This window comes from Coccinella septempunctata, chromosome 5 (assembly GCF_907165205.1).
Source record: "Coccinella septempunctata chromosome 5, icCocSept1.1, whole genome shotgun sequence".
NCBI lineage: Eukaryota > Metazoa > Arthropoda > Insecta > Coleoptera > Coccinellidae > Coccinella > Coccinella septempunctata.
The window spans coordinates 24,999,350-25,027,191 of NC_058193.1; the positions used below are offsets into that span (position 1 = coordinate 24,999,350).

At 33.6% G+C, this 27,842-nt stretch overlaps 2 protein-coding genes across 2 annotated transcripts in view; both read left to right on the forward strand.

Annotated features, from left to right (window-relative positions):
* LOC123313489 (insulin-like growth factor-binding protein complex acid labile subunit) overlaps nucleotides 1-22,008 on the forward strand; it is a 93,823-nt gene extending 71,815 nt beyond the window's left edge. The window contains exons 3-9 of the mRNA XM_044898398.1: nucleotides 223-502; nucleotides 1,316-1,538; nucleotides 3,739-3,875; nucleotides 11,502-11,654; nucleotides 18,745-18,925; nucleotides 19,642-19,781; nucleotides 19,836-22,008. Of these exons, the coding sequence (XP_044754333.1) occupies nucleotides 223-502; nucleotides 1,316-1,538; nucleotides 3,739-3,875; nucleotides 11,502-11,654; nucleotides 18,745-18,925; nucleotides 19,642-19,781; nucleotides 19,836-20,110 (1,389 nt within the window). The 3' untranslated portion in view covers nucleotides 20,111-22,008. The remainder of the gene's footprint in view (nucleotides 1-222; nucleotides 503-1,315; nucleotides 1,539-3,738; nucleotides 3,876-11,501; nucleotides 11,655-18,744; nucleotides 18,926-19,641; nucleotides 19,782-19,835) is intronic.
* Nucleotides 22,009-23,645: 1,637 nt separating this feature from the next.
* On the forward strand, nucleotides 23,646-27,831 carry LOC123314165. Its single transcript, XM_044899287.1, has 3 exons — nucleotides 23,646-23,786; nucleotides 24,963-25,269; nucleotides 25,956-27,831. Exons 1-3 carry the CDS (start codon nucleotides 23,725-23,727, stop codon nucleotides 27,687-27,689), a joined length of 2,103 nt encoding a protein of 700 aa, XP_044755222.1. The 5' UTR covers nucleotides 23,646-23,724; the 3' UTR covers nucleotides 27,690-27,831.
* The last annotated feature ends 11 nt before the right edge of the window (nucleotides 27,832-27,842 follow it).

Consider the following 27,842-nt stretch of genomic DNA (forward strand, 5'->3'; position numbering starts at 1 on the left):
TAAGTGGTAACATTGTTTTTTCGTCTGACTAAAATTAATCTCACTTTGGTTTGATTGACTAGTAAAACCACAATTTTTTTTTATTTGTTGCCATTTTTTTTGACACTTGAAAATCCCAGAATCATAATGCTTTCCTTTGAAAGATTAAGATCTATTCTATTTTGTTCAGTTTGTAATGTGAAATAGCACTTCACTCTTGTTATGCAAACTAATTTGTTCCAGGTACAACAGCAATGTCCCTCCCGTACGGAAATGTCACCATGTTTGTGTATGACGAAAAAGAATGGCCTCGACATCTTGTGCGAGTTCACCGACCAGCAGCACATCGTAGACGCAATGAGTATATTGAAGAGGAAATCACAAATAATATTCTACCTCAAGCTACGTCACAACAACCTGAGGAAACTGCCAGGATTCGTGTTTCTAGGGCTGGACATACGACATCTAACAATCCACAACAGCAGTCTGAGCGTTGTGGAGGAATCCTCGCTGAGTTCGATAGGTAACTATCAGATACCACATTTTTTGGATATATAAAATGCTGCCGCGTTTAAAAAAGTATCAAAATACTCCAATGCCAACAAGATCGTAATCTTTGTGGATATTCACATTGACGACGCGTGCATCTGAATATCATTATTTTCATGATTATCATAAATGTCTGGAGTTGACTTTTTGGTATATTGATCGAATGTTAATAGCTTCCGTTATATTCAAAAGGATCAAAATTGAGAAGTTTTTGAATGAACTTGAGTTGAAAATATGAAAACAGAGAACGGTGAGAGGCAAAACGATTATTTTCACTTCAAGCGACTGTCCTGGCATCTATTGAAACATTTCTTATTCAGTCACAAAATTGGCAGATGCTGATCAAGTGTGATTACTTTTTCTCGATATTAGTATCTGTCTTACTGGGTTTTCTATTCGATTTTGCTTGGTGTATCTCTATATAAATTTCCAAAAATACTTTGAATATCTGAAGGATGAAAAAAAAGACTGAAATTCTAATAAGTACTCTCCTGCATAAACAAGAAATACTCGATAAATAGAAATAATTAAAATAATTAATTAGTCTTCAAGTTATTCGGAAAGAAAAATATGAATATTAGAATTATTTCACAATACATGGACGGATTTAATCAAAAGAAAAAATAGAACTCAAGGACCTCACAAGAAATCTTCACATGATAATGATTTTCGAGTTAAACTGTGCAATAATATAAAAAGATTCATAACTTTTCTTGATAAATACTATTAATCGGCTTATAGATTCAATCAGAAAATCTTCTTTCTGAAATTTATTTCTTTACTTCAGGTAAAATGCTGACGCAGCTCGACGTATCACAGAACAGCTTAACCACCGTACCATCTGCCGCATACAGAAATCTACATCAGCTTCTCATCCTGAACATGAACCACAATAAAATAAGCAGTTTACACAGCAGAGCGTTCCAGGGACTTGACACCTTGGAAATCCTCACCTTGTATGAGAATAAAATAACATCGATCGATTCAGAGGCTTTTCTTGGCTTGGAGAAGTGAGTATGAATGTTTTGTATTATATTGATTGATATTTCTTCTATATTTGAGTGTTTAGTGACACTCCTCAGTTCAGGGAGGGTTGTTTACAAGTTGTCCGGCATTATAATTGTGATAATACAACAGGGTATTCGCTAAATACAACTTGTAATATGCAACTGCACGAAAGGGCCTAGGGTGCGTGTGCGTATAAGTTAATCCAATCCTTATCAGGCGTTATTCAAATGATAAACAGAGTGTAAATGAATACACCCCAGCTTAGATATAGACCCCTAAACTTAGCACCTGCAAAGTAATTATGAGTCTATTCTTATTAACCAGAAAGTTGACATAAATGAAACTTAGCAGACATTCTAAGGCAATGAAAAAAATTTTTTGGTGTCCCCTATCATGTCAGCATCATATTCGTCAACTAGGTAAATTTAAGTTTGAAGACATTCCAGTATCTACGACTCTCGCCGCTTACCTGTTTTTTTTTTTTTCAAAAAACCTTTACTTTCAACAATAAATTACTTGGGACCTCATTTGTTCAAAATGACAGCTATTCAATGGAATAATACGAATGCAAAAAAAAATTTCTTGCGAAATGAATTTCATGGGTGGATTTTTCTACCCCCTATAATTTTTCTTTATTGCCTTCCCGATTCCAATATCTGCTTTATTTTATTTGTGTTTTATAGGTGAAATCTATGAAGAGCTGTGTCTAAGCACGAGATGCACACAAAACATTATATGATAGATATATCCACACTATTTATACATAAAATTATATTCAGAATAAATAATACTTAAAACATATTGGATAAGAAAATTTCAGCATGAATTTTATTGAGAAAATTGGGCATAAAATTTAAAGTGGTGAAGCAAAAGTGATGTGCATGCTTTCTCAAATTCATAACCAGAGCTGTCACTCACACAGATACTTGCATATCGGCAATAGCTTATTGCAATTTCTTTGAACGATTCTGATTTTTCATCTATCAAAATAGAAAAGACAAAATATATGAATTCCCAAATTTCTAAAAAATTAAGATGATCTAAAACTTATTCTACTAATGGCAGTGACACATATCGAAGTTTTTACATAAAGAATTCAACTTACAGATAATGAAAATCGCTAGAATTACTTGTATAGTCTTTGTTTGATGCCACTACAAATGAAAAAATCTTGAAATTGAAACAGATATCCATAGTGCAAACTCCCAATGGCTTTTTTTTATCACAATAGTTCAAAAACTCCTACTGGAATGTGGATAGATCTTGATTATTTATTTATCTCTCTCATCAATAAACCTGTTGTTCAAACAACTATTCCGTCTTCTAAAAGTCAATTACTGGCAAGAATGAAACAAAACAAGAGAAATTGAAGTTTCCCCAAACAATTACCTGTGATTTTTTTTGGACGTTTACTCTGATGAGTTGGGATAAAACTCCAGCAAAGTTTTACGATTACTATTCTAGGATCTCAAGCAACTTGCGGTCTTTTTTGTTGTCCACTGTCTTCCGTCTATACTACCTGTTTCACTGTTACACTACGTAATGAAATCAAGGAAAACATTTCGGTTGGCAAATTCTTATTTTCTTGAATATTCTTGCTCAAGGTATTCTCGCTGGGTCTCTTTTGTTCATTCTGATATGAAAGTAATATATGCTTGTTGGGGACTGAGAAACCATCTTCATTAAGATCTGAAACCCTTATATCTGATTGCAAATTTTAGTATTGTCGCAGAATCCGAAACATAACTACAAAACCAAGCACTTCTCTCAAAAGTACTGTCTTTTCATCTCCCACCTGACAACAAAATCAAATAAAATATCACGAAAAAATTATCACCATTATTATTGAACCCGTTTTATTGTTGGCAAGGGTTTTTCATTCCATCAATTTATTGCTCAAATGAAAAAAGGATAGAGAATTCCCCTCCTAATCCTTCGCCGTAAGATTAGAATCGGGATACAAGTCAATTAACCACAACCTACAATTCAGAAATCCTTGGACAGATGTAGACAGTTCTCTACCCCATCCTTTGTCTGGATTTCTTTACATATAACATTCATGAATTATGAACTGTATTCATTTCAACTGAAAATGTTCGTTTGTCCTTCGTCACAAAAGCATCGTCGAAAATCTAGGTCATAATTTCTGTTCTCTTTCAAGTCTCTCCAGTGTTTTTATAAGAAGTCAATTTCTACTTTCAGAAAGCTGAAACGGCTGAATTTGGGAGGAAACAGTCTGACGGAAATTCCACAAAGGGCTCTGGCCCCTCTGGATATGCTGAAAAAGCTCGAGCTGCAAGAGAATAGGATTTCTCAGATAAGCGAGGGCGATTTCGCAGGTAAGAATAATATTCTTATGATCGAGGTATCCTTTCTTCTTTTCAGTTACTAAGATGAATTACAGATTACTTTCAATAAAAAACGTTTGAAATCAAAACTGAAAAAAAAATTACAGCAATCAATTTTTCACATTCTAGAACACTTAGCCCTGGGAATCTAGAGGATATGAAATTTGATTCACCAGCTATTCAATAATGATAATCGATATACAGGGTGTGGCGTAATGAATGGATAATATTGAGCCTGGGGGTAGAGGACTCTATGGCGGTTCAGAAAAATTTATTTTACGTTTAGTAAAAGTGCCTTGGTTTTCGAGATATTGGAGCTTTTCGAAAATTCAAGAGAATTACACCCTTCGCCACTGGTTCTGCAGGCAAGACTCCAAATGAAGGAATTTTTTCAAACTGTTTTTTGGATAGTATTCCTGGATAGATGATCTATCGAATTTAATTCATTATTTTTGAGGCGCATGAATAGTTCTTCATGAAAAAAAGATCTAACTCAACTTTTCCGTTTAGCAAATTTTTTTTCATGAGTTCAACCTAGCGCGGAGTAAAAAATAATATGGTTACCTAAGAGCCAATGCAAGAAAAAACATGCCAGTTTCATTGAGATTCCGAAATGGTATAACTCTCTGTATTCTCAGCATTTAATACAAAATAAATTCCTATTGCAATCAGTTGAGGCCTAGTTTAATGTAAACTATTGTAAACAGTGTTTCTAAAATTTTTAGCATCTAAAATGAGAAATGCAATCAGAATGAAGTAATCGTCTAGAAGAAGGTATAGATCATTTACTGAAGCTCATAATGGCCTCTTAGAGATTCTTTTGATCTTTTGTGATATTTAATTCAATGAAACGATACTCATTTTAAAATTTTTGATATCTATGCAATAAAGCAATGATTCATTAGAAAGTGTAGACTATAGAGTATGTATAAGAACTCATGGTGGCCAATTTATGCATCATTTGTGATTTGTGAAACTTTATTCAATGAAACAATATTTTAAAATTGTTATTTTTTTCTCGTTTTCTTTTATTATTGAACCCCAACGTTGTGAAATCATTATTTTCAAGTTAATTTCAAGTTATGCATTAAATTTCAGCATTTTTGTAACAAGGGTCTTGATTCAATGTAATAAAAATTGACTAATTTTCAGCTTTTTTTCTTAATTACAAAGGTGCTAAAATTCACTTCGTTACTTGAAATTCGCTTAACAACTATTAACTTTATAACTATAGGGCTTAATAATGAAAGAATACGAGGGAAAAAAACCAATTTTGAAATATCGTTTAATTTAATCGAGTTTTACAAAAAGTGTTCAAAGTGTGCATCAGGAGCTGTACTAGATGCTCTACAACTTCTTATGAATAATTGTTTTATTCTGCTTGCAAGTCTCATTTCAGTTGCTAAAAATTACAGAAAAAGGCTCACGTCAAACTCTGCCTTGACTCATTGTAATAGAAATTTATTTTGTATTTAATGCTGAAAATAGAGTGAGTTATACCATTTCAGAATCTCAGTGAAACAGGCATGTTTTCTCTTGCTTTGGCACTCAGGTAATCATATTATTTTTCACACCACGCTGGATTGAACTTAGGAAAAAAAATAAGCAAAACGGAAAATTTGAGTTAATTCTTTTATTTATGAAAAACAATTCATGCGCCTCAAAAATAATAATTTACATTCGACAGCGCATCTATCCAGGAATACTATCCAAAAAACAGTTTGAAAAAATTCCTTCATTTGGAGTCTTGCCTGCAAAAAGAGTGGCGAAGGGTGTGATTTTCTTGAATTTTCGAAAATCTCGAATATCTCGAAAACCAAGGCACTTTTACTGAACGTAAAATATATTTTTCTGAACCGCCATAGAGTCCTCTACCTGCAGGCTCCATATTATCCATTCATTACGCCACACCCTGTATAAATTGCACCACAAAACTTTGGGCTCGTTAATTTTTGTATGTAGAAAGTAGGTATTTTGAAGGTGACTTCACTTTCAGTACCTAATATGTCATTAGTTCTGCAAAACTGCCTTTTTTTAGATATGAAACATTATTATGGTGACTCATCATTTTAAAAGTCTGTCTAACACGAGTATATTCATGCATAAGTTATCACCCTTCGATTGAAAATGAAGCAATGGGGAATTCTCCTCAATTTGGTTTATCACTGCATATGCAAGTTTAAACTGAATAATTATTAGTTTCATTCATGATTTTTTCAAATTCACCGCGGAAACTATTCGAAATCATCCTTCAAATATGGGGTTTTAAAATTTAAATCGCTTTGTGCGGAGTTTACGATTTGGCAACAGCGCATACAAGACAATGAAAGGAACAATGTCCGATCAGCTTGTTTATAAAATAACAGCTGTTGATCTACAGGCGCTTAGTTACTGGCTAGCTTCAACTGCAACCGGCCATAAAAATCCCATAAAATTTTTTGACCTTCCTCGTTCGTCGCAGACTTCATAGACAGCCATCTTTGTCTATCTCATCAAGATAATGCATTTGTTGTCCTTTATTATCAAGGTATATTTCAGTCGATGTTGCCAGCTTGTACAATTCTCACAAAACGCTTTAAACTTTAAATACTCATTTTTATTTTTCATTTTTAACTGCTTAAAATAATTTTTTTTGGGAAACGGTTGAAATGGTAGTTTCAAAATGTGACGTTTCAAAGATATTTCCTAAAAAATACATCATTTTCGTCAGAAGGAGTATTCCCTATTGTCTAAAAAACTATTTGTTGAGCTTAATAAATTTAGAATAGTTTCAATGCGATCTGGAGTTTACCCAACAATAAAACAAAAAGGAAAAAGAGTTCGAGGAAGAAAATTATCACATTAATTTTTTATATGAAAGTCACAAAGGTAGAAATGCTATTTATTTGATTCCTCCAAGTAATTGGTGAACGTAAATGCTGTACCCATCTCTGAAAAAAAAGAGGTATTGGATATCAAACACTGAATTCTTATCAAATGCTCTGATATGTGCCTTCGCTCCTGGTTGAATTTTTTCGGTTGGGGACCATCTTCAACAGGATTCATTTCATCTGAAAGTTCTCCAGGATAAGGAATCGAAAGATTTATGGTCATTAGGGGAACGACTTCCGTTTCTAATTGCGTTGGATTTAACGATCCACTTCAAAACTCGTTAACCAAATGGGAACTCCAGGTTTTATTTTCATTTGGGAGTTTTACAAGCGGCTGAGAACTGGAAAATATTTGACTTCTTTGCATTGGGATGATCTTCATTTTTTCAAAGCGATTATGCGAATATGCTATTCTGACTCCACCTCCTTATCTCCCATCCTGGATTATCCTTCTTTCCTACGAATATTCAAGGCTTTCATCTACCTTTCCTTTCAGCTTCTGCAGTTCACAATATATTTTTATTTTATACTTGACCTTTTCAAAGCGATTATGCGAATATGCTATTCTGACTCCACCTCCTTATCTCCCATCCTGGATTATCCTTCTTTCCTACGAATATTCAAGGCTTTCATCTACCTTTCCTTTCAGCTTCTGCAGTTCACAATATATTTTTATTTTATACTTGACCTTTTCAAAGCGATTATGCGAATATGCTATTCTGACTCCACCTCCTTATCTTCCATCCTGAATTATCCTTCTTCCACTCGAATATTCAAAGCTTTCATCTACCTTTCCTTTCAGCTTCTGCAGTTCACAATATATTATTATTTTAACCTTGACCTTGTTGCGGATAATATAACATTTCAAAATTTGTTTTTGAAATCCGTTGTCATCAGATTATGTGCTAAAAGTAGACAATCTACTGGCAAAGTATCTGTTACTTAGACGAATCTCCTGTCCTATACTGGTATATCATATTCTATTCGAATATTCAACGACAATTTTTTTATGTCAATACTTCCACATCCCCTGCGGGAAACATTAATATTTCATCTCTGACTTCGTTCCAAGAAACAAAACATTTCTTAACTCATTCTTAATTTTGCTTTTTTCAGATCAGTTATTATTCAATGGATTTGATGAATGACACCCCCAGTTCATACATAATATAATTTCATGCCTTCGCTATTACTCCGTTGATGTTTTTCTTTAGAAATATACCCTGAGAGGTCAGGTACAATACTGGGTCATTTACGTGTACTGTAGATTTATAATTATTCTCCTATTGTTATTTAGTTGGGGAGACTGAACTCTTGCATCAGACTTCGTAAAGGTAAAAGGCTCTGCTGGAGCAAAGAAGTGGTGTTTGTAGGTAAAGTAAATATTCTGTCACATACAACATCATGGTAGTCTAGATTGGGCGTCTTCTGATTCAGAAAAGTCACAGCCGATCATTTCGAAATTGGGACGTCGATAGTGATCGATTACTTCCTTGTTTTTTGATCTTCATTCCCAAATTCTGGAAAATGACTCATTTCGAGATCTGTCGTGAAATTAATACTCGTTCATTTCGTGCAACAATTTCTGAAGAACGTCCAAAAACAAACGCGTTATCCCGAAATTAATCTGATTAATTTCTCTTTCAAAAAATCAGGACTTGTTTCTGTATGAAGAATGTTGAAGTAATCTCATAATATTTTCAAGTGAATGATTCTTAGGTGCCTTAATTCATATTTGTGATTTATTTTTTCTTATTTTTCTCTTGTATTGACCTGTCCTTTACACCATGTTTGTGTCTTAAAGGATCAAATAAATTTATTTATATTTATTTATTCATTTATTTATTTAATAATTTCTTCCAAGGATTGCCAAGGTCATGCAGCTCCTATAGAACATAAACTTGATTCGTATGTGTACCAAAATTAGTTGAAGTTTCATTTCACGAAATTCAATCATTTGGGTTTGTCGTCCTTTGTGCTATTTCGCCAGCTGACTCCAATATGTGGAAAAACGAGCTTTCGTCTAATTGGACCCTGGATACTCTGCGGGCAACAGATGATCTTATAAAGGTTCAAGGCACGAATTAGATGACGTAATCTCCACGTCGGCCGTTCTCACGAAAATGAAAAACTGTCTCCAAGGTACTAACAAAGGATTTAATTGGCATTCCTTGGGTCATATTCGTGGCATGGCTGTCCAGAAATTGAGAATTGAGGTTTGACCTCACTGGAGATTTTACTTTCACAAAACAGGACTCTATACATATAGCTTTGATTGGTGAGCAGAGGAGTTATTGAAACTCAATATCAGCCATATGCACACCTTACTATTCATTTTACTCAACATAAAATCTTCTGAAGGAAATAAACTCAGACCTATACTCCATTCACTTTTATTTTAGCACTCGGTTGGCCTTGGAAATTTGGCACATTTCGCTCTGCATAGTACGAATATGTGGGGTTATGACTCTTGTCAAAAAATTCTTGGGTTTTAAATCGACGCTGTTGCCCGTTCTACGTAAAAGATTCTGTTATTACGTATTTTATCACAATGTCGAATCTCTTCGGAAAATACGTGACGAACATAGTTGAAGTTCATACAAACTGATTGAAGGCATAACAAATCTAGTTATTTGCATGGAAAATACAAGAGATCAGTATAATATCATAATAAGCACTAGCTTGAGGAGAGTCAATGTTCGTTATCTTCTTTGGCTAAAGTTTGAATACGTTACATCAGTTGTAGATTTCAAAAATATTAACTCGAAGATGAAATGCATATGATGCATTTGTTGGGAATGAATATCTCTAGAAGGAATTAACAGATAATTACAAGAATGTTAAATTCTTCAACAAAAATCATCTTGCATCAATGGAAGTAGAAGGAATTGAAGGAAGTTTCAAGTCAAGATAAACTTCACCTTTGAACAAAAATTTCACATGAATAAACAATTAACTGGACAATTGACTCGTATTCGTGGCCGTTCATCTTAATACATTGATATAATAATAATAATTAGGAATTTATTGGTACCTTAACCCTACACCCAATGGGTAAAAGGGTTAAAATGACTATATATATATATATATATATATATATATATATTGGTACCTTAAGACATTTACAATGTATAGGACAAGTCAAATGAAAAATAGAAAAAACCAATTTTCGTGAACTTATTTTACGATGACACTCATCGAAAATCCTGTAGTAACGTTTCGCATCAATTCACCCAAACATAAAATTCTCAAATGCCACCACTTTTTGGGTCTGCCAATAGAAGGAAATTCTTTGTCATCTTCATCATTCACAATCTTTCTGATTGTGGAAACATTCAGCTGAAATATGAGTCGTTCAGATTCAGATGAAACATAATATAAATTCTTTAACATTGAATATGCTCGCTAGAAGAATATCAGGGTATTACTATTTGAATGAACGGACCTGAATTCTAAATAGAACTTCCTGAAACCCTGTCTCTTTTTTTCAAATCACTTTCGGCATTTTCGTAATAAAAATTGATATTAGTTGTGGCAACGGCGTTATGACATTAACAACATTTCATGAGTCCCAACCTTACTCCGTTCTAGTTACAAAAACTTGGGAAAATTATTTCATGGCCAAACGACCGCTTAAATAACTGTGAATGGAGTATAAGTATTTTCTCGTGGAGTAGTCAAACTCATCATCTAAAAAACTCCATTGGTTTTTGAAATTTCATAAACACTGAAAAATGTTATCTGGTTTGAAGTAAGGTAGGTATAGGTGCGGATAATAAGGCCTATCGGAAAATAAGGTTTAAGTAACGGAAATTTAACTACTAATGTTCGCTGGCGTTCAAAATCACATTAGAAATCATTCACAAATGAAAATCTTACCTTAAAACAGATTATATATATGATTTTCACACTATGAGTTTTTAAATTACGACACGTGTTTCGCCATCAAAATAGCATCTTCGCCCTTACCTTCACCCACATGAAGATGCTATTGTGATGATCTGTTTTAATCTGAGATTTCCATCAACTATCGGCCATATCAATTGAATACATATACTGAAGTAAGGTTAAATGCCTCTAAACAAGAACTTAAAATAGTGCGCCGTCGTAGACGGGTGAGCTTAGTTCAAGGTTATTGGTAGTTTTTTCTCCGATCAGGCCTCCGCAACTGAAATTACAAGTTATCGATTCATTGAGCTTATCGAATACAAAGTGGAGCATAGAAACCGCTCATAGATCAGCTTGAATACGAGAATTTTCTTCAAATTTTTTCAGTAATAAAGAAATGAAATAGGGACCAACCAGAATTACAACATGGAGATCGAATTGACTGGTTGTACGTAATCAGCAAGCTCTTTCATTTACTAAAAAGTATTCATGAATTATTCACGAAAATCTAAGCATTTCAACGGAGTCAAATTAAGGGAAATGGTAAATACGAAACTATGGTATAATTCGAAGTATATCGACAGGGGAAAAGAACGTTTTCTCATAAATAATGAAAAATATCATCGATTCCCAACTCGGAATAAAGCGGTGATATAACGAAAACTCCGAGTCCCTTGTTATTCTTAACGAAAAACAAATAAAATCCCTTTCAAATGGACAGGTCTGTTTTCATGTTTATTCATCCAATCTGGAGTGGCATGAATTATTTTGTGTGAAGTGTTGGGGCGAGTGCACCAGCCATGCTAATTTCTAGGAAATTAATTTAACTGAAATAATTGCTCCGTTTTATTCATTTCAGGTCTGAAAAATTTGGATTCGCTCGGTTTGGCGCATAATAGCCTGAAGGAAATTCCATCTAGAGTATTCTCTCATCTTACACTTCTGAATTCCCTCGAATTAGATGGCAACAACATTGATACGATTCATCCTGAAGCTTTTGCTGGATTAGAAGGTGAGTTTATCTATTCAAATTGTCACCTATTTATTTCTACGTTAACAGAAAATCCGCACTCCAGAAAGATTTGTAAAGAAAATTTTTTAAGGTGAAATCATTCGATTCTAGGAAAAAAAAAATTTCAATTATGAGGAAGCAGAGCAGAAAAAACACTGCCCATATAAATGAAAATCAAATTTGATAGTGGACTGAACAATCATTACATATTTATTTCACCAATACTCACTCATAAATAATAACTATTTCAATAAAAGTTTTCGAATTAATTATCGAAAAACTTCATTCCTAACTGGAAATTTACGTTGGTTTCTGGAGAATAGTTTTCATCAATACCGTTACTTTCAATCAAATAACCTCTAGATATTTCTTAGTATTTCAAAATTCGTTCATATTGTAACATCAATGTCCTAATTTTTAGTATCAGCCAGGTATTAACCGTACAATATTTGTCATCAGGAATCATTTTACAATTTTGGTCGTACACATTGATACTCTAGTAACTAGTTGTTAATTTTCATTAACTGTTTCGCTCTAATTTCTGTCATAAGAGCTATTCTCATCAGAAATGAGTTTTTATACTCACAAAATTTTCAATTTCACTTCCTCATTCAAAGCACTACTTATTTTGCATCCGCAAATTTAACCGAACCATCTCAGTCTCCAATGGATATTCAATTTCACCGGGATAGATGAAAATAAGTCTCAAAACAAATGTTTTAGGATGTTTTTGTTATAATTTCTGATGTCTTACGCTGAAAGAGAATGGGCTATCGGATGCTCAGTATCGACCCAGCAGGAAAATAACTTCCGTCTCCCATTTCCTTTCTGGAAATGAATTAAGCAGCTAAAAAAATGTCATTACGGGACATTGAAGAGATCCTCAGATGGAATCTGAACGAAAAATGTTTCAGAAGTAAAATGAGATTCTGGAAAGGTTCTGAAGTTTCAAGTATTTGATCAAACCATATCCATCAACTGGAATAATTATTACCCCCTTTTCGTAAGGAATATCTACGTTGATTTTACTTCTATCAAAATCAGTACTTTGTCGAAAAACAAATCATGTTGACATGTTTATGTAAGTGAACTTTGAAGATGCTTCGAAATGTTATGGGGGCTTAGAACCTGCTTCCAGTTTTTTCATTCATCATATACATCAATTTCAACAAATTGAAATAAATATATTTTATATTATTTATACTCTAAGGAAGTGAGAATGATACTTCGTGATGTTTTTTTATCGGTTTTGAAGAGAATAATAGAAGCGTAAGTTATACATACATTTAAATAGTCGAGGTCGAAAGAAACACTTTTCTCCCCTAGCATTTTTTCCAATGAAACGATAAAGCCATTTTAAGTTTTCATAATGAGCTATGCGAATTATGGAAAAACAAAATTTGTTTCATAATAACAAACTAAATCTATGACACTAAACATCTGTTGATCTTTGAAACAGAGTTGCTTTCAGCCAAAATACTCAATTCTTCGAATTTCATATAATAGACATTTTGTATTTTTGAATATCACATCACTCGAAAACGGCACATAATACAAGACAATATGAGGAATATTTTCATTTTCCAAAATGGTGAAGTATTTTCAACTCGGGTACTTGAAAATTGGGTGCTCTGAATTTCTGGTATTCTTATGATATGCACCTAAGTGTCAAAATGAAGAAAATTAAGATGTGTGTGGAATTTTGTGTTCGGATAATTTTCATCACATCAATAGAAATCTTTATTTCGAAATTCATTCATACGATGGAATCGTTTGTCAGATTTTTATGTAGTTTTAATATCCTGTGTCTTTTCAACCGGGCCGAATTAGAAAAAACGTTGAAGGAAAAAAGTGTTTTCGTTGACTTCAGGAATATTCTTTTCAAATATGTGTAGGTACAAGTCGAAACATTTCTCTGCAAAGACCGAGATCTATCTTCATTATTTTATGAATAATTGTGCACCTCCAAAGATAACAAAAATGTATTCTGCTATACTCGTGAATGGGAAATCATGATTACCCACATTGAAAAAAAATACAGTATCATCGAATATAGATAATCAGTTAACGGGATGAGTCATAGTAGTCATGAGAAATTTTTTTTAAAAATCTCGTCGTGTATTTTTCGAATAATATTGCATTTTTTATTATTCGAGAAATTGTACAACCTGTGATAATTTTTGAATTCCTTTTACTGAAGTTGTTTACTTTCTTCAAATTTTGTTTTTCCTATGTTATCCCAAATAGTGCTTCTGTAACCTTAAATCTTCAATTCTAAGCCAATTGCTCCAATTTTTTGTCCATTCTTCAAAATTGCAATTTCGTCCAATTTCGACTACTGTACTACTGCACTATTTGGGATAACATAGGATAAATAAAATTTAAAAAAGTGAAAAATCATCACAGGATGTACATTTTCTTGAATAAAGGAAGGTGCAATATAATTTAAAAATACAGGAGATTTTTTCAATATTTTTCTGATGACTCCTATGACTTGACCTGTTACCTAATTCCGTCTTGACATCGACTTCTTGGACACCCTGTATGTTTTAAGGGTTCTCGGAAGTATCAATTACTTGTCGTATTTCCCTGAGAATTAATATCTGCAATGTTTAAATCAAACAACTAGGTACTATAACAATTTTTACCATTAATCACAGTCTTAAAAATAAATATTCTGATATCGTAAAGCAACACTCAGTATTCGTAAATTCCTATTCAGGTCACAGCAAACTGACCATAATTATCGGCTCAATCTGAGCCCCAACCCTTAAAATGAGGTTTTTAATAATACATCAAAATTTTAAAGTACTGGTTACCGTCTATAATGAAGAAAAAGGGAAAACCTTTGAAAATTTAATAGGTCAAGCCATTCTAAACTTCCATATTCCTCTCATACCTATTAATATACATAATGAATTTTTAATGATACAGACTCGCTGCATCAAGTTCACAGAATTTATTGATTGTTAGATTTTCAAGAAAATCTAGTTACGCATTCCAAGAGGTGTTCGATACTAGGTGAGTCTGTCATGAAGATACTTATTTAAAAAAGGTTGGAAAATCCTTGAATGTGCAGTTGTGTCTTGAATCAATGTAGCAATTCGGGTATTTCGTATTTGAAGCTTAAACATTTTCTCAAATTGATAAAATCAGTGTGAGAAACAATAAATGCTTGAGAGTAAGTAAACACCAGAAAGAAATGAATTTTCTGATATTTATCAGTTTACCTTAGTTTCATGAAGTAGGTACGTGAAGAATTTTTTCGGAGCAATTTTTCAGGTTATAATCTTTCTGATCCGATATACTTTATTATCAGTCGCGATAGAAAAACCTAATATTATTTCCGAATATTTAGCCAATCCAAATAATTGAAAATTTGGTGATTGTCCAGTTTCAACCGAATGATCATACAAGAAAAGGCTTACCGTGCATATAGAAAAGCTAACTGAGAAGCTAGATAATGTTGAATATAGTCTGACTCCTAATAAGGGAATGAAGATAGAATATAATCTTCTATAGGGTGTCGTTAGAAAAAAACCTGAATTGTTGCTAAAACCTGACAGCTTCCCTGCAACACCAGAACACCTCACGAAGAGCGAAAGTTTGACTCCTGCTCCATCTTTAAATTTAAACATACCAAGCCTACGATGAAATATGAAATTTCCTTAGACAAGCTGTACTTTCGGGTTTTTTATTACACTTTGTCTTCTTCATCAAAAGAATGAATTATCACAATTGAAGAAATATAAAAAATATAAACTTAAAAAAAACATAAAAATCTAAAACGAATTGTAAATATAAAATTTTTTACTACAAATAATAACAAGAATTGAAATTGAAGGAAATTATTGAAGTGGAGAAAATTAATAAATGAGGGCGAAAGAATAAGAAGAGTTACATTCACAATTTTTTACTAGATTCAATTGCATCAAATCCTTAGCGTTATTATACAGACTGTTTCTAAATTGGAGATACAAACGAAGGGGGGAGATTCCTTAAGTAATTTAAGAAAAAAGTCCCATGAATATGGGATCGTAAACGATTCATTTTCAAAATGCAGGGTATTAACTTTAATACTTTACTAATAACTTGAATTTTTGGATTGGTATCAAAACAAGTTGTGAAAACACATTCATTATTAAGAATATGTATGTACCGAGTTCAATTTGATGCGTCAAAACTAACGATGAATTCATTCAGCACAGGTCACTAACTGAATTTTTATGACTATTTGGAGATTATTCTAAGGATTTCGATAGAATCAAAACATTTTTTTTCAAATCTGTGGTTTAGCATAACATAACGCTCCTTTTTACATTTCTTCGAATTAACAATGGCTCATAAAAAAAACAAGTTTTGGAGAAAAACAAAGGATAGTTTTGCATAAAAATATCCCCCTGTAAATTTGCTATCGAAATTGACATGTCACATGGTGTGAACTTAAACAATAATTATGATATATCTACCAAATTTCAGTTGAATATCTTGTGATGTGTAGATACTATAAGAGGAAAACTTGAAAAAAATTATAAATTTAATACCCCTCTATCTCAAAGACGAATCTCTTGCGGTCCCATGTTTATGAGACTCTTCTTTTCATTGAAATTATTCAAGGAATCTCCCCTTTTCTGATCGCCGACTGACATTCTCAATCGGCTTTATTATCCAACGACTTGAACATCCAAGCTGAATGATTTCAGGAGACAGGCCATCCCCATATGTATCACAAAAACAGAAATAAACCGGAAAATCGATGGAACATTACTCCGCAAGTCACGTTCAGAAATTCCTCATCTAACTTCGTGAACCTACGTATATTTCCTTATTCTTGGTAGAACCCCACAACCGAGTCGAAAAAGCTCACCCTTCATTTCTGCCCACTTTGACAACTGGGGAAGTTTGGAATAGCGACGAACGAATTACATTCTTAATGCAATGTTTGTTTTCGTAGCTCAGGAAATTTCGTTTTTCCACCAACTCGATAAAACTTTCGTATCGGTCTGTCGGATCTAAGAAGGAAAGTTAGATTGTGTAGTCTAGGAAGAAAGGATTCTCTGCTCAAACTCTGCAAAAGTTTCGAATTGGAAATTGCTTATGATCTCCATCGGCGTAATTAAGAGACGACTCTTCCCATTGGAACAAGAATTGGTTTCTTGTCGCGAAGGATTTACTTTTCGAAAACATAACGTGCAGAAATTATAAATACTTCACCACATTACGAAGATAAAAAGACTATGAATGAATTACGAAGGATTGGAAGGTAAATTTGTTTGAAAATAAAAAGACAAGAAGTTTCAGAGTCATCGCATTCAAGTTTTTTTTTTATTATTGAACCCGTCACTATTTCTTCCATCACAGACACGAGTTTCGTTCAAAATGGTTTGAACGCAATGACCAAGTTGCTGTGCTTTGACACCAAACAGAATAAATATGACAGAACATCTTTGGGTTCCTGCAAATCGATCTTTACATTTCACAGAGTATGACATCGTTAATATCTTCAAAGCGTTCTTCTCCACTCAAACCTTCAGTGTACTCCTTTCCAAGTTCGAAACATTTTCTCTTCTCAAAGTGCTCGAAAAATCTTCATTTGAGTTTTGATTAAGAATATCTAGGTTTCTATCAAAATTATAGAGGAAGCCAAATGTTCATCCATTCAAGTGATATTTCATTTCGTAAAATCACTACAGCATTCAACAAAGATTGAAAAAAATTGATCCATGAAACCGTATGTTAAATGAAGAATATTATTTTTTCTTGGAAAAAGTGTTTATCGATTTTGCCCCGCCTGCTCACAGGGTGGCCACACCATCAGTATTACGTATTGATACGCCACTGCTGCAGATTACAATCGACAGAAACACACCAGCTCAGTGCGTGTTCAACATTAAGTTTTAGTGGTTAGTTCAAAAAGAGGAAATGAATATCTTACGTCAGAAACCACTAAATTATATGGGGCTTTCATTATAATTCAATTCAATCAGTTCGTCATCTTGGAAAAACAGAAATTTTTTCATTCGTCAAGTGAAGCAAAAAATTAAAATTTTTTTTATTGAAGAACAAATATTCATTCTTGTTATTAACTTTCCGAGGTGAAATTATCTCTTCTATGAATTTCCACATGAAAAAATTTCTCGAAAAGTCTCGCCATTGGCTACAATTCGTATCCTGGTGAAATTGAAAAAAGCTGCCGTCTTTTCGACGAAAGTGGAAACTATTGTAATATTCGTAACTTCTACCTTAACGCCTCATACGATGGCGAAAAACTCTCGTGGTATAAACTCCTGGTATGGTTTCGTTCGATAGTGCTTCGGATACATAAAGTGGCTCCAGAATGTGTCTGCTCATACGCAACTACAAAGCAGCAGTCACAAATTATTTTATGAACTAGACAACTATCACCTCTAAAATTTTGATGGCCAAATACTTATAACTATTTTTATTCATGTTATATTTTTTATAGTTTCTTAAGAAGTAAGAATTCTATATCTGATATACCTACTATATGGTCAATCCAGTTGGCAAAACACATGTAGTCGTAAAAACTCATACTCATAAATAAATCATTTTTCTTAGTGCTTAATCTTGCAAATCAGATGGCTTAACAGACCTAAATAGAAACACTATCTTGAGTTCAACTGACTACATATTCCGAATAAATTTCACAAAAAATACTAAAGTTTCACTTACTGCGACAAATTATTTAACTTATGCCTATAGTCTACTTATGCCTATAGTCTACTTATGCCTATAGTCTACTTATGCCTATAGTCTACTTATGCCTATAGTGTACTTATGCCTCTAGTCTACTTCTGCCATATTCATAATTGCATTAACCTTATTTCGGATGATATCCGTCAATCACAATATACAATTCATCTTGAAAATTTTGCTAAAGACGAGCAGTGAAAGCGGGAAGCAGTGTTTTTTAAAACATCATGTTTATTACCCACTCGTATAGTTCACAGAAGCAGCGCCAGGAACTTCATAATCCATGGGGGAGAGTGAATTAAGAGACCCCAAAAAGATTATTCTGCTTCGAACAACTTTTTCTCTATGGAACCTCAATTTTTCTTTTTTTTCACAGAAAACTTGCAGTATTTACGACTAGGTGATAACAAAATCCATACGATCCCAACTGAAGCCTTGAAGAGGCTGCACAGGTTGCGTCATCTGGATTTAAGGTCTAACAACATCAGTTATATTTCCGAGGATGCTTTTGCTGGCTACGGAGACTCCATCACATTCCTCAATCTTCAGAAAAATGAGTAAGTATTTAAGATATAGCTGTTAAGGCCAAGAGTTCTAATCTTGAAGTGTGAAATCATTAGAGAACTGATCAAAATCGAACAAAATATGTTTAAATATAATGAAGATAAAACACAAAATTAGAAGAGTATAATCAGGTATTCTAATTATTGGGATAACATATTAATTCAGTCTGTTATGGCAGCTAATTTTTGTGGTTTCAGGGACGTCAGACATCACTTCATATTATTCAGTTCATATCTCTTTAAATTTTATACAAACTCCTTGTTTTTTACTATGTTGAATATATTAGATTATGTGTTGATCAAACAGAATTTGCTGGAGGCTTTAGTTTTCTGCTTTAATTGGAAGAAAAAAACAGCTGAAATGCATTGAATTATTGTGAAAGTTTATGGTGACAATGTTCCAAATGATACGTATGTGAGGAATGCTTTTGACACTTCAAAAATGGTAATTTCAACCTTGTAGACATAGGCAAGCCTCTGTCTTTACAGTCAAAAAAACTCTAAGACAATGAATCTGAGACATTATTCGATGAAGATACGAGTCAAAGGCATGGAAACACTTATTCCTCTAAATCTAGAATCGGCTCCCAATTACTCGTATAAATGAAATTTCAATAAATCACCTCAATAGTCATCAGAGTTAGGTCAAAACTCCAGCCTGAATATCACTAAAACAATGAAATAATAATAATGAATTTTCACAATTTCAGCATCAATACCTTATCTGGAATGACATTCGATAATTTGAATTCCCTGGAAACATTGAATCTTCAAAACAACAAACTTCTTCATGTACCAGAAGAAGTTATGGAGAATGTTTTGGACACACTCCGAGTGATCGATTTGATGGGTAAGCAATGTTCTTATAGGAGCTTGATGTTGCTCATGAAACAACATTTTTCAGACAATCCTTTGATATGCGACTGCGATCTTCAATGGTACAGAAATTGGATAAAGGGGCTGAAAGATAAGGATGACGAGATGATGCAGAAAAAGAGGACTGTATGTTTATACTCTCAGGATCAAAGGGAGTACAGTTTGCAGTCTCTACCCCTAGAAAAGATGAACTGTGTAATCAAATCTTACGATTCTCTGAACAACAATGGAAAATCAGCCAGAATTGAGTTAATGGCGCCAATAACCATAAGTGTTTTAGCTTGCACCGTGATATTCTTTTAACGAAAGATTTGGAGAGAATCGATTAGTCTTTAAGGATATTCTGAATTTGATCTTATACCACGAAAAGTGTTATAGGAAAATTTTCAGGCTATTTTAATTTTGTTGTAGTTCGAGTAATGGTAGAATATAGTCCGTAGTTAGTTTCTGATAGGATCAAAAAATTAGGTAAATATATTTTTTATTCACGAACGTCATGAGGTTCTTTGATATTTTATTTCTACTCTGTAGCATAAAAAGTAATGTAAACGTTTCTCTTAGTTGTTCTATTTCGAAAGATATCCAGAAACCGCTTTTCTAAGCTAGATCAATTCAAATTTCTCCAAATTTTCAGTGTTCAATATTGGACTGTGTAGTTGGAATGTGAAGAATTTATATCGAAACATATCAAACATTTCGAGATGAAAGTATGAGGTCACAAACGTTAAGGAACTTTTTCAATATAAAAGTATTGGACAGTTTTCATCCTCATTTTTCTCTCGAATGAAGAGGTAACTTTTGGACTGATTCAGGAGTACCACCGTTTCATTGATGTCCCAATATCCTGTAGTAGTTGTCAATTTATCTATCTATCTTGATGTACGCTAGATGTAGAGTCTTTCTTCTGAATGTATTCTGAGTCATTTAATTATTTTACGATTTTTATGTTGAATCCTTATTTGATATCGCACACCAAGCCTTAATATTGGGACAAGCAGTATTCTGCTTGAGTAACATATCGTGGTGGATACTTGAAATTTATCCATATCATACGTGCCGCAATAAGTAGGTGGAAAAATTATCGGGAAATTCTCGATCATCGGTATCTGAACGTTTCACGAGACAGGGAAATTCTCTAAGGGGAATTTTCTGAACGCGATGTACCGATTTTGAATTAAATTGCATCAGCCAAAACTTGTGAGCTTGATATAATCATATCATTAGATTTAAAGTACCTATATTTAATATATATTATATAATTGGTAAGTAATAGATCAGAGTTTGGTACATTCATTTATGCACTAAGTACAGTGTGATAGTAAAATTCCTTCTGATCAATTGTAACGCAAAAATTCGATGTTCATTGTGACTGAAATAGCTCTACCCGTACCTTAACCATCTAGAGAATAGATTCTTCCACCTTTTGAGGGTAAATGTGGGTTGTTTTGATAACTCGAACAGATTTTTGGATAGGAATATGAATGTCAATTATTGGTCTGACATACTAACCATACATATCAGCATAAAAACCTGAAATCTCATTGAGTGCGAATGCCATCTGGGAATTTCAAAATGAGAAGATTCTGATTGGAATTCAGGTTTCAAATTCCCAAACCTTTGCGCGGTTACCATTGAAAAATTTGGGATTTTACCGGGAAAATTAAAAATTTTCCCCATCATCTAACATATCATTTTCCGATGTCTGCGATAAAATATATGTACACGTATTGTCAAAGATATTTTGTAGGGTTATAAGAAGTAAAATATGAAAATTTGACGAGCGAGAGATATTTTAGTGAAGAAGTTTATTGCAACCCTGTCCTCTCTGACAGCGTTGCCAGACCATTTCAAGACATATCTGATCGCGACGTTGCCGAGCTACACGTTTTTATGTCAAGCTCAAAGAAACCATCAGATTTAATATTTTTCTAATATTCTAGTGTCAGGTCGTTATCACATAAAAACGTGTAGGAAACGTCCGATCGCGTAACATTTTTACGATTTTACCATATATGATATTTCTGGTAGGTGTTATAACTGTGCACTACATTGAATATCCAGAGTTAGGTTATATTCATCTTTGACAAAATGGCTGTTGTGTTTTGTGTCATAATATATCCCAGTTAATACTATTCAATGTTTCAGAAATGTAATATTCTATGTATAATGTGAAACTTAAATAAAGAGAAAGTTTACGCTGATTTTGTTCGATTTGAAATTTTATGACCCCCTTTCAACTCTACAGTTCTCTTTTCCTCTTTTCCAAGCACGAATTGCGAAAAAAAGACTCTTTCTTTGAAAGTTCAAGAAAGAGCGTCTGAAATACAAGTGTGTGGTGGAATAAAAACTATGGTTCCATAGACATGAGACTAAAATATCCGAAAAACCATCGAACGTTGAGTACAAAAATTGAGAATCTCCTATAGATTACTTCCTTTCTATTTGAAATTGATTATACAAAAATTGACGAAGATGTGATGAGAATGGATTCAGTACCTATATTTATTATTATCAATATATGTTTACAGGGTGTCCCAAAACTAGTGAATCAAACGTCACACCACGATAGAGTAGATCAAAAACTATCGAATGACACTAACATTAGTTGAGCGAAAATGTAACGTTTCCAAGGCCAATTTGTGATTAAGGACAGCGTTTTTCACCCATATTATCACCCCTATAGAGAGGGTTTATTATGTAAAAATTATGTAGAAAAAAACTATTGTTTTAATTTACATTTACTTGAGTTTTCGATTAACTACTTGGAATAATTTTTATTAGGTGTGATAAAACAATAATCTAGAATTAATATGATTTAAAATCGCTATCCTTTGTCACAAACTGGCCCTGTGATTGAAAAAATAGTTCGAAAATCGGCAACTTTAGGTATTTTCATAAAATTCTGATTATTTTTGAAACGGTACATTTTCGCTGAACTAATATGTGTCATTCAGTAGTATTTGGTCTACTCTATCGTGGTGTGACGTTTGATTCACTAGTTTTGGGACACCCTGTATTTCTCCACCATGCAGTTCGACCAAAATCGACATTAAACTTTATCCTCCTATACTTTTTTCAATTGTTACCCAAGACTTTTGATCGTCTATAAGATGCCTCGTTTGAAGACGAAAATTGTTCAAATGAGTTGAGATTTGAAAAAAACTACTCGAAAACTAATGCACATATAAAAAATACCAATAATTAGAAGATATACTACTACGATCAAAATTTTTAAGCATGTTTGTACTGTTTGCAGAGGGAATGGTGAATTTGTTTTTGAATGCAAAATACATTCAATAAGAACTGCCATTTTCATTCTTCTGATCAGTTATTATCAGTCAACGTCGCACTTGGACCTACCTTGAAAATTTCAAATTCCAGTAGCTCTCTTCTTAGAAAGTACCTGATAGTTTCATAGCTGCTTATTCGACCAAAATGACCATCTATCCCTACAATAATATTACTGTGGTTACTTGGACCAGAGTCGTGACATCAAAGTAAGGTGAAGTCCACATAATTGAAAATTGATCGATGGATGACACCTCATATCCAGATCAAAAAATCAGGTGGATGACTATTTCTGTTGCTTACCAAGATTAAAGTCTCGACATCAACCTAAGATGAACCTCCGGTATTGATTTCTTCCATTTGGCTGACACCTCTTTACCCAGATCTAAAGAAATGGTGGATGCGTTTTTATTAAATGTTAATCCGTTCTCAGAAAAGAACGGATTGAACCTGTGAATTACCTTATCGCCTCATCCAGAAATGAATGCTAATGCGGATTGATAATGAATCAAATTATCTAACAGGATTTATCGATAAGGACTAAGGATGAACATATGGCACAACACAACCGAATCCTGATTATTTTCGTCGAATACTTATGACGAAATGTGCAATCAGGACTGAATAAGATGCTATTTAATTGCTACCAAGTGCACAGATTCAATACGGCTAAAAAGAAAACCAAAAAGTGGTGAGTTCCACGTACTGCCCCAGTTTTTGTCCATTTGAATGTGTTTCAAATGAATATCCTTCTTCTTATCATATCTTATAATTACTCTGGGTATCACAATCTATCATAATATACTTCATTTCACTATTTTCTTTGTGTCGCTACCGTTCAAGAAGATTCTAAAGTGAAGTCACTTGGTTTGAATTTTGGAAGTCAATTGATATTCAACTCTTTTTGATTCCTCTCACGATATAACCTAATGATTCAACAGTGATAATCTGAATCCTGTTAATCTATGTGTGATAAAACTTTGATACACTGATCCGTGATCTGTTAAATTACCTTTTGGCAAAAGTTCTTATAGGTTTAATTTTCGATACTGTCATTATTTCAAATAAATAGTCCTATAGCAACAGAATCGAACACTTTTCGAGAGGTTGGCTCTTAGTTCCACTCCCAATCCTATTTAATTCTTTCAACAAAGTCCTATTTTAGACTGTATAGTTTCTATGTAGGGGTAAATGTAAGGTGAATGTATTTTTTTATGCGTTATCAATTAGGTATCCCTAAACGAAACAACGAATTTGTCTTGATTTCCTGAATATAAAAAGAAGATGAACTTAGAGAAGAGCTATCTCATACTTTCCAACCCTTTCTATTGTCTTTAGAGGGAATGAATATTCGAATTGTGCTTATTCCTTTTTATTCGTATTAATAATCGGTCAGAGAATTTTCTCCAAAAGATTCGAGGTCATAAAGCTTCTACCTATATTTATTTCCAATATGAAATAGAAATATTGAGTTAATCGAAATTGTGAAAAATCCGACATTTCAAAATTACAATAGTTTCACTAGGATGGTTTATTTAACATAGCATCTTCATAGGCGGTAGGTAAAGGTATTAAGCACCTTATTCACCTATACCTGAATAATCTGAAGATTATTAGAAACAAGTGTAATGGTTGAATAGCTCAACCCAGTGAATATTTTATTCAGATTTCGGCCACAAATTTTTTCATATTCCCATATTTCTCTAGAGACATTCCTGGATGGATTCAGATCACAAGAAGTGATGCCAGCGATTAACACAAAGATATTCTAATAATTTTATATCTATTGTTCTTATATTGTTTTGTTGTTAGCACCAGTTGAAAAATTGAAATTGAAATGTCATGAATGCTATCCTTAATTTTTCAGGTCATTTAAAGAACACAACTATGGCTTATGTTATTACATACGAGATAGCAGAAACATATCGGGTATTGTGGGAATTTTCTTTTTCCTCTTGATGATGATAATATTTCTCGTGAGTGTACAAACGAAGAATTATGAAGAGTTGCCGGAGGACAACACTGGGCAATCATCCAGTTTAACAAGAAATTTCGAATTATTCTCATTCAGGGAAAAATTTTGTAACTATGACGATAAAACAATTGTGTGTAAAAAAATTTACCCTTCAGTGATGGATGATGTACAGGAAGAAATTAATGTGCTGTTTGACCAGGTGAGCTCCCTGCTTATATATAAAAATTATATTCTTTTTTGTCTTGAAATGAAGTAAAGCTGCAATTATTCACCTTTCTGATATCGACATGAATCTTTAATTTTTCTTTTGAATTTACTAAATATAGAAGCATGGAAATTTTCATCAAACGAATCAAATTAATTTTATTTCGGAAAACTACGTTCACTGGTTTCTGAAAAAATCAGTGAACGTATATGCATTGAGCTTCGATTTTATTATCCTAGACTGTATCTTGGGTTTTTTGTATTGCTTAAGATTATCATTCAAAGAGTTTGCTTGTTTTTCCAAGCGCAATGATAGTTTCAAGTTTCCCCGTTTGTACCATACACAACATGATTCTTATACAAGGCCCTTCACCCAAAACTTCCCATGCCCCATGAAGTCTTTCCCAACGATAGAGTTCCACAATGAAGGATAAAACTTGTTTTAGTATGGAGTGTCCAAAAAAAAAACCAATATTCAATTTATGATCATTTTGCAACGCTATCTTGAAGAAAAAATCGAACTCAGTTGTTTCGAAAGACTTTATGATGATCTACGATTTGACATTTGTTAAATTATACCAAAATTGACCAAGTAATGGGCCTGGGGAGTTTTAGGTGGCGAACCCTGTACATTGAATCAATATTTTTGTGAAGATTTTTACCAGCTTTTCCATTTTTCAGATCAGTTATACGAACGCGTTATCTCTCACCTTCCTTGAGATAGAAGATCCTGAAGAAGTCATGCAATCGCAGTGGTTGAATAAAATAAATGTAAACATCAATTCCTTAACCATCAAAAACACTTCTGTGGTCGAAATAAAAGCCGGTTCATTCGAAGGATCATCATTCCAGAATCTCACAGAACTTCATTTAATATCACCTGGAGACTTCAGACTCAATAGAAAGAGTCTTGCAGGAGCAAAATCTTTGTCGAGTCTTTCTATCGAGGGCCCTGGATGTCAAATCCTTTCTGGAGAGGAGGAAGTATTCGGAGAAACACTTTCATTATCGAGTATACAGATTTTAGATTGCACATTGAGCCCAAAAGTACTGAGAAACCTCACAGGAGGAGAACCTAGCTTTTCTCTGGAGAAACTGGAAATTTTGGATCTAGAAAGAAACGTTTTCGGAAAACTATTAGCTGATTCTTTTTCGAAACTTCCAGAACTGAAGTCTCTTTATCTCCAGAGTAGTGATTTGAGCGGTGGACTAGACCCAAACGTCTTCAGAGGAATACATCCAATTCAAATTTATATGCAAGCAACCCAACTCACAAAACTTCCGATGAAGATTTTCGATTCTATCATGGACCCAACCGTTAAAATATATCTTTCTGATAATAAGTTTGATTGCACTTGCGATTTTGAATGGTTTCAGGATTTCTACGAGATATATAAAACTGCTTTCGTAGGGAACCTGACATGTTGCTTGCATAACGAATGTGTGGATTTGAGTACTTTTTCTTTTTGTGGCTCTACTTCTTCTTTAACCACTAATCCAGGGACTACTTCGACAATAACGACTGAGTCAAGTAGTGCAGGTCAACCAACAGCTCACACAACTCCTGACAACTATGATCCAACACAGTGCATTCCAGCAAACCGTTCCCTTGCTTCGTTCAAGAAAGATGAAACTGATATCCCCAAATTCATCATTTTGGGTCGAAAACACTTCAGATTTGCCTTCACGCAAGTGGGAGATGAGCCTAAGTACATGGTATCTATAGATAAGATCCTAGAAAACGACTTGGTTCTAATCTTTATGAATAGTGCAGGGTGGATTTTCTGTTTATCAGATCTAGAAGATAATTTCAAGGTGGAAAACCTAGAACATGACCAGACTTACACTGTATGTATAATGAAAGCGACACAGTATACAGTGTCTCCAAAAGATTGTCAATCATTAACCGTTCCCCAAGAATGGGGAAAGCGAAGTTGGATTGACAACGACCATAAGCTTCCAGTTGTAATGGGTGCATCCACCGCTATTATTGTCATTCTGGTGTTCTCCGTCTGTGGCATTTTTACTTATGTTAAGAATAATCCATACCTAATATACGGCAAAGAAAATGTGATTATAGTAGAGAGAGAGGATACCAAAAAAGACAATGACATGAACCAGAATTACGATCAACCAAAATATCCGCCTTCTTTGATTAGTTGGAGTGACGGATATTTGACGCCCAAAGTATATGAGTCGGTTGAGGAATTTTCTATACCATGCATCGATCAATGTCCTACTGAATATCTGCAGAGGCCAAGGATATTTCCTACGGTTAGAATAAACAACATGGGAAAGGAAAAACTGGAGACAGTGTATTCTCAGGCTGGTGAAATTTACGAATCCATTAATTTCAGCCCTGCTCTTTACTATGTGAATGAAGACTTTTCACACAAATCGTACAGTACTCTGTAGAATCCTTTGTTATGTATGGGGCCTATTATGAAAAATAATGAAGAAAGTTGACCCTGAAACATGTTTTTTATGAATCATTGCAAAATATGATCTTTTGTAAAATAAACTAGAAAAAAATATCCAGGTGATTACTGGAGAAACTTATTAAATAAA

Bases quoted from the DNA above. Each gene is read 5' to 3' on its own strand.
- LOC123314165 (XM_044899287.1), top strand. From the start codon at position 23,725: ATGCTATTTAATTGCTACCAAGTGCACAGATTCAATACGGCTAAAAAG. The intron at 23,787-24,962 runs GTGAGTTCCACG...TTAATTTTTCAG, and splicing joins AAAAAGAAAACCAAAAAGTG to GTCATTTAAAGAACACAACT. The intron at 25,270-25,955 runs GTGAGCTCCCTG...TCCATTTTTCAG, and splicing joins TTAATGTGCTGTTTGACCAG to ATCAGTTATACGAACGCGTT.